Genomic DNA, 8,197 nt, shown 5'->3' on the forward strand with positions numbered 1-8,197 from the left:
TCTTCCTTGGGTGGTAATATCTTGGTAATTTCTTTACCCTCCACCTCTCCCTTGGGTGGTATCATTTCACACGAAGCTGATGGCTCTTTTTAGGAATCTGTTTTGTCATCTTCTCCACTGAAAGGCTCATTGAGTGGTTCCTTATCACCACCATGATCATCAATATTCTGTATAGAGTTAATGAAGTGAAGGCAACCCAGGTGCCTTATTAGTTCCTCCTCTTTTTGTTGCCCAGCAACAAACGCTTGCTCTTTCTTTCCATCTGATATGGCTGATCTGACTGGATCATATATCACCAGCACTACTATAACACTTGAAGCCTTGAAATCCCACAAACATAGCACTGATTATTCTTACGTCGATACACTTTATCGTCTTCTTCATTATGGTTGTGACTGTGGTGAACTCCCCCTTGTTGCTAACTCCTTCTTTGTGGACTTTTCTGCCATCTGTCTTTTTTAGATCTTCCTCCCAATTTCGATCTCGCGGTTTTTGGATCCTTTCTTTTTTTTATTACTAAAAAGAGCTTTATCTCCATCCTCCACTGAGACTTTAGACATTTGTTTATCTAGAGCCTCTTGATTAGCCAAAATATTTTCAAATTCATTTAAATTTGGCTCTTTAGCCCATCCACGAGTTATCGTGACAAACGTGTTATATTCGGGACGCAATCCATGGACTATAATTCTTATAATCCTTGTTTCAGTGATTTTATTTTCAGGATCTAATTTTAAAACTTCTTTACATAAAGTTTTAACTTTAGTAAAATATTCACTCACTGACATATCTTGTTGCGAGACCGATAGTAACTCGTTCTCGAGTTGTTGGAGTTTGGCATCCTTCATTCTTGCAAATAATCCAGCAAGCGTGTCCCATGCTTCTTTGGGGGGTTTTGACATCCTCGATGCGTTGCAACAAATCATCATCCACCGAAATTGATAAAGCATATATTGATTTACCATAATAGATCTTCCATTTTTTAAGGTCATTTTATTCCATCAGAGGTGTTGTGTCATTACCTCTAGCAGTCTCCCATAAATCTTGACTGAGCATATAAAATTGCATGCGAGTACTTCAAGTACTGTAATTATTATTGAGTTTTTCAAGAGTGCTTACCAAAAGTTGACATGTCAACCATGAGACTTGGTTATCACCTTTAATCAACCAAGTATATTTGGTCCCAGACCAATAATTTTCACAGTTCTAGACTGCGTGCTAACAATATCCCAAACCACCACAATCTTGGATCGCAAACTTCTGAAACACTCGACTTCCGATCTCTGACCGCCTGCTTGCACTCGACCACATACCGGTCCTTGATTGCCCGCTCTAATCATTATATAATTCAAAAAAAGAAAATTCAGTACATAATAATCTAATTAAGTTTGATTAGAATTAATTTAGTTCGTAGAAAAATAGAAGTTATAAAAGTAAGGATATAAAAGTAATTTTGTATATAATTTTACATTATCTTACCATCAAATAAAGTAAAATAAAATAGAATTACATTATTAAATCATCACTTACCTTACCTTTTATATTTGTTATTTCATACACCTCATTACATTACCTTACTTTAATTACACTCCATCCAAACAAGGCCTTAAAGCTTAGAAGAAAAAAATTAATTAATCATTATCTTTTAAAAATAATAAAATGTTTAAGTAAATAATGTCAAAAGACATGATTAAATCTCTACGACTTCTAAGATTTTAAGAATTACACAATTTCCAATTCATTTCATCATTTTTATCACATCAGCCTATATTTTCTTCATTTTATCTTTCTTTTAGTGTTGCTATGCTCCAATCTATTTCCCAATTTCCTCTCTTCAAACATAAAATTTCTTTCAAATAATATTATTTATATAACAAAATATATAACCCTATGTTTATATATATATATAAATAAATAAAAGTAAAATTATAATAATAAAATAGTATTTGATATTGCATTAAAAAATTTGGATGCAACACCAAATTTATGGAAAAAAAGTGTATTCATATGAGAATACGATTTGATCTGGTTGGAATATGGATAAGTAGGACCAAAAAAAAACTAAAGACCGAAAAAACTAGACCAAACCAGACCAAATTGTATTTTAGTTTGATTCAGTCCTAATTTTTAAGATAGTTTGGTTTTTGATTCAGTTCGATCCAAAACCGAACCGAAATGCAATGTATACTACTTTTAGCTTTAGAGTTTTAAATTAATCAACTAAGGCAAAAGCAAAAAAAATTCTACCAATACATAGTTCAAACTTCAAACACTAACATTGCATTCCGTCAAAAGCAGCTCACAATAACATAGCTGTTGACAAAAAATCCATGAAATGCAATTATAATATTGTTACTAATGTACATTATAGAAGTGTAGAACTAAGTCCATTTAATTTTAGTAAGTTTATTTGATAATTTCAATAGGTTTCTAATACTCTGTTTGGTCCAAATATGAACCGAACCAAATCAGATCGAAATAAGTTGATTTGATTTAGATCAAATTGAATTATGATTTAATTTGATTTAATCTTAAAAAATACATGTAATTTGGTTCGATCTAGTTCGGTTTTTAAACCAAACCGAACCATACTCACTCCTAGATCGAAGAACTAACCATCAATGGACTGAAGATAGCCCAATGATTGGAGATTTCTACTTTTCACACACATTAAACCTCATTTGCTAATAATTTAGTTATTTTATACCCCAAATTGAAATTTAATGTCCATAATAAAAAAAAAATACTAACAAAAATGAAGTCACATTCATAAAAATGCATAATTAGAAACATGTAAAACATTGTTAAGGTAATGAGTCGGAGTCGGCGAGCCCCAAGTTCCAACTCCTTAACGAACTTCCACGTGTACGTCTCTTTCTTTCTACCTGTTACGCAAAACCCTACCCTTTCCTTTCCTCTCTCTCTCTCTCTCTCTACACTTCCAACGTTAAAACAGCTGCTTCTTTCCTTCTTCCAACGTCAAACCTTTTTCTACTTCCTTCTTCCCCCAAAGTTTCTGTCTTTCTCCCTTCTCTCTTCCCTAATTCTACTCCATCCATCCATGGCGATTTCTTTAAGGTTTACCAGGACCACTTCTTCCCTTTCCTCCGTCATTTCTCGAGCTTTCTCTTCCTTGAATTCGGGTTCTGATTTCAATTCTTCTCCCTTTTTTACTCATAAACACTCCTCTTTGTCCTCCCTCCCTCGTGATTCCAAGGATCGAAATGTCCAGTGGGTTTTCCTTGGTTGTCCTGGTGTTGGTAAGGGTACCTACGCTTCTCGCCTTTCTTCTCTTCTTGGTGTTCCTCACATCGCCACCGGTGATCTCGTCCGTGATGAGCTTAATTCCTCTGGTTCACTTGCCTCTCAGGTACTCGATCTCATTTTTGGAAGTTGTCTGATCCCTTTTTAGGTATGGAAATTGTACCATTGACTATCACTTGATTTGATTTTGATGTTATGCCTCTTTACAGATTTAAAATTAAGGCTTCATTTTATATGTAAACCATCGATTAATTTGAGATTATCTCTTCTTTAAGTGAAAGGATTGAAAATTTGACTTGTTTTGATTGTCTCTTTGTCAGCTCAAGGAGATTGTTAATCAAGGCAAGTTAGTTTCGGATGAAATCATTATAAATTTATTGTCCAAGCGTCTTGAAGCTGGAGAAGCTAAGGGTGAATCTGGTTTTATTCTTGATGGTTTCCCTCGAACCATCAGACAAGCGGTAAGCATTCTCAGAATTTATGTTCGTATGATCAGACGCTTAAAAGATAACTGAGATGACTTTAGGTAGAACCATATATGAGAACCTTTGGAGTTTTTAGTTTGCTTCAGAGGGAATGTTTTTGATTTTCTGTTTTCTCGGCAGGGACGAGATTATCCTGGCACAGTTTTCAAATGGTTGCTTTTCTCAAATTTTACTTAGTTTGTAATATTCTTCAATCAGTTATTTATTCTAATAAAGAACAAGTTCCTTCCTTGTTATTTTTTATCACTGTAATCCAATTCCAATGCTTATGTTATGCCCTCATCGTCTCCAGGAAATATTGGAAGGAGTGACAGATATTGACTTGGTGGTTAACTTAAAGCTTAGTGAAGAAGTTCTACTTGCAAAATGCTTAGGGAGAAGAATTTGCAGCGAGTGTGGAGGAAATTACAATATTGCCTGCATTGACATCAAGGGTGAGAATGGAAAGCCTGGGATGTATATGGCTCCACTTCTTCCTCCTGAGAATTGTGAATCAAAACTTATCCAGCGATCTGATGATACAGAAGAAGTTGTTAAGGAGCGGCTCCGTATTTATGCTGAAATGGTAACCAGGCTTTATTGACTCAATTAACACTAGTCTTTCATTTTTATGCTTTATAATAACTGATATCAGCCTAGTATAAACATGATTTGTCAACAATTGAGTTGTATAACTGCATAATGCTTAAGATTTATCATGCAATGTTAGTTATGGGAGAATATAGGAGAAATCATAATCAAGAAGAGTAACTAGTGAATGTCAGATTTCTTTTTGTATGGATAAAAAGCGCAAGGAATAGAAGAAGTATGAAATTGCCTTCAGATAATTTAGATACTATGTGGGAAAATGAGATAGAATTATATAGATATGACATGTCTCCATTTTAGGGGGTAAATCAAGGATGTGCAAAATGCTTAAGATAAACTTACAGTTACAGAAGGGAAACATATTGAGGAAAATCGGTATCAGCCCTAGGTCAAAGCAAAGCTTGCACTTGTTTTACCTCATTATAGAGATATAATTATATAGATATGACATGTCTCCATTTTAGGGGGTAAATCAAGGATGTGCAAAATGCTTAAGATAAACTTACAGTTACCGAAGGGAAATACATTGAGGAAAAAATCGGTATCAGCCCTAGGTCAAAGCAAAGCTTGCACTTGTTTTACCTCATTATAGTGATTTTTCCTGTTATAACAAACATTGGTAATTACTGATAATCAATAGTATGTAGGAACTCAGGAACTCTCCAACAGTATCTAACATTGGTATAAACAGGATATTTGGATGATACTGTTTCAATATCGGTTTCTTATTACCTCATTATGTAAGCTGAGGTCTGTCTTGACAAGTTACATCCATGTAGGGTTCTTTGTTATTTGCTGTGCTGAATAAATAGAAAGTCGATACTTGATTCGATTTCATGCCTAAGCAGTTTCATTTGGACTTGTACATCATTGCATTCTGAAATTTGGAGCACCCTACTCTTCTATTTACTAACATTTTTAATCCTTCCATCGCCATGCTGCTTCGGACTTGCACACACACATTAGAAACCTAATGGCGGCTCATGCTCATGTATTAGAAACCAGTGTTAAATCCAGAATCGGCTGGTCAGACCGGTTTGACCCCAAACTGGAGCCTAAGTTGGTCCAGTTAGCCTTAAGTCTTCTCTTTTCTTGAATGGGACATCAACCCATTGAACAACTAGTTAAACCAGTGATCCGTAAACTCAATCATAGGTCATTGAGTGTTTGATCCTGTTTGACTTAACAAAAAGTTTGCTAGGATTCAGACCTGACTACTTTCTAGAGATTTCTCTTACAGGTTTCATATTACCTAAGAATTCTCATGTTATTCATTTATATTTTACATCTATAAATATATAAATAAATGTTTACCTTTTCTTTTAATGCACTTAATTTTCTTTTTCAATTGCAAAAGAAAAGAAAAAGCACAACTGATATTCTTGTACATGTATATAAATATATTTTCTAAAAAAATGTTAACTATTGCTTTTAACGAGGTAATTGAAATTGAAATTGAAATTTAAATTAATTCTTTAAATATATAGTACAGTTGGTTCGACCCTGGTTCAACATTTGAACGTTGTTCCTTTGTCTTTTCTGTTTCTTTGACCATACTGGATCTGATAATCTATATAGAAGTTCTCTTTTATTATACCTTTTTTCTCTGGTCTGCTTCTTTTTTCTTCATTCCTCTTAATATAGTTATCCTGAAGATAGAATCAGTACACTTGAACACGTGCGATATGACCGTTTTTACTTGAGAAATACCACCATCTATTATAATAGCAAAACCAAGAGAAATTTATGTAAGAAGTTCTTTATATCTGTGAATATCTGCTCTGATGAATAACAGGGTATTATCTGTTCGATGCATGCATGAACTGCAAATGCACCAACTTGAAAAAGACCATGTAGCATGTAGTATACTTAATGTACTTGAGAACCTTGTCCGGTATTACTTTATCATATGCATATGATCATATTTTTGATGCATTACTGTTAATTGTTGGTTTATCTATGTTGCACGGAAACTCTTCTTCAGTAGCGTTTCCATGATTTGTGTTTGTTTCCATTCCTGTTTCCTAGCTATATTCTATAGAAATAATGTTTCCAGGTATCCGTGTCTGTTTCAGTTTTCGTTTCTGTGCAACATAGTGGTTAATTGTCGATGTCATTTGTTTTATATGCTTTCTGTTGTAGCAAAAGGTTATGGATTGGGATTTTGTGCTTCAAAGTTCCTCAAAGGTTGGAATACGTAATTTCAAATAATGTAGTTGCTAATTATCCCAACTTACTTACAGGTGTATCGTTTAATGTCTTATCTATCTCAATGTGTGTATGTATTGTCTTATTTTGGGGTCTTCGATGCTACATTACGGGTGCATCAATAAGTTATGTCATTAGTGTATCTTAATTTCCTTCTACCTTTTCCGTCGTTTTGTCATAAATGTGGTAAATCATTGATTTCGTCATTCGAATTCACTAGTATCACGCATGGAACTCCTTCGCAACTAAACCATTAATTTTGCCTTGTAATGAAATCATGATGCCCTTTGAACCACAAGGTCAATTGTGGTTCCAACCATAGTTAAGAGCCTAATAATTAGTCAAAATGCAGAAGAGGCGTGCCTGAGGAGAGCCTACGAAGCCCAGATGAGAGGCTTTTAAACAGAGCCTCACTTAGGACTTAAAAGGCTCTCGCCTACGAAGCCCAGGTGAGATCCTTTTAAACAGAGCCTCGTCTAGGACTTATTAGGCACCGGACCTTGAGCCTCGCCTGAGGCGCGCCTTTAACAACTATAGTTCCAACTACGGCCTTTTTTGCAGTCCATGTGCATGAGAAACAATTTTACCATTGTGGCAAAAAAAAAACAGTTGATTTTTGTCTAAAATTTCTGAAGTACTAACTGGAAATTATTGTGGTAGTGCAGAGTCAACCTTTAGAAGACTATTACCGCGGTCGTGACTTGCTATTGGAATTCGAACTTCCAGGAGGAATCCCAGAATCATGGCCTAAGCTGCTTCAAGCTCTAAATCTAGAAGATCATGAAGATAAACGGTCAGCAGCAGCATAACCCCTTAAGGAGATGTGTAGCATAGCTGCAAGGTAAGTTAATTTAGGTGATTCTTTGATGTAAGAGATGTGAAATTATTATTGTTTGTTATGAAGGGGAAGAAAAACAGCAATAAAAAAAGATGTGATAGTATTGTTTGGAGAGAAGGGAGGGAGGCACGGTGCATTGGTGGTGGTCGGTGGTTGCCGGATGGTTTAGGCCAAGTTATAATATAAATAGAATTGCCATTGAGTAAACCAATGGTGATACTGATAGTGATACTGATACTATTATTTGGTTGATAGTTGGTTTGCACTTGTTCACTGTAATAACGATCGATTATCAACGACACAATTTTGATATGAAATATTGTTTGACGCTTTTGTGAACTTGGGATTTCCAACCTGAAAAGGCGAATAAAACAGCAAGTTATGACTTGTAGAACACATTGCTGCTACTTATTTTGTGCTTTTTTGAGGAGGATGAGGCCTTCAACTTCCTAGTCTGTAGTTGAGTAGCTATCTGATATCTTTTCATTTATGTTCAATGAAAACAAATGAGTTCTTTTTTATTATTATTATTGCATATTCTGTAGGTGTAGATCTGATAAGTGTTACATATGCTAGGAAAAGGAAGTCCAAGGACTGAATTGTTATTATTTCCAGTTGGCAATTCTGTTGTAATACTCATGATCTCAGCTTGGAAATCTGTATATAAGATCATGCCTTCTTCATGGGAAGTTATGAATGAAGAATATTAATCTCTACTTCCTTCCTAACATCTCTTCTTCTTCTTCCTAATCTCTCTATCTCTTTTTCCCTAACTTCTATCCATTATCAGAAATTCATAGTCGTAACATTGGTATCA

The 8,197-nt window shown here is 34.8% G+C and overlaps 1 protein-coding gene across 1 annotated transcript; it reads left to right on the forward strand.

Annotated features, from left to right (window-relative positions):
• The first annotated feature begins 2,892 nt into the window (after positions 1–2,892).
• LOC136227003 (probable adenylate kinase 6, chloroplastic) lies at positions 2,893–7,776 on the forward strand. The gene is made up of 4 exons (XM_066015719.1): positions 2,893–3,367; positions 3,582–3,722; positions 4,039–4,311; positions 7,208–7,776. The coding sequence occupies exons 1-4, from the start codon at positions 3,059–3,061 to the stop codon at positions 7,349–7,351; spliced, it is 867 nt and encodes a 288-aa protein (XP_065871791.1). The 5' UTR covers positions 2,893–3,058; the 3' UTR covers positions 7,352–7,776.
• Positions 7,777–8,197: the final 421 nt, after the last annotated feature.

The sequence above is a fragment of the Euphorbia lathyris genome, chromosome 4 (genome assembly GCF_963576675.1).
Source record: "Euphorbia lathyris chromosome 4, ddEupLath1.1, whole genome shotgun sequence".
NCBI lineage: Eukaryota > Viridiplantae > Streptophyta > Magnoliopsida > Malpighiales > Euphorbiaceae > Euphorbia > Euphorbia lathyris.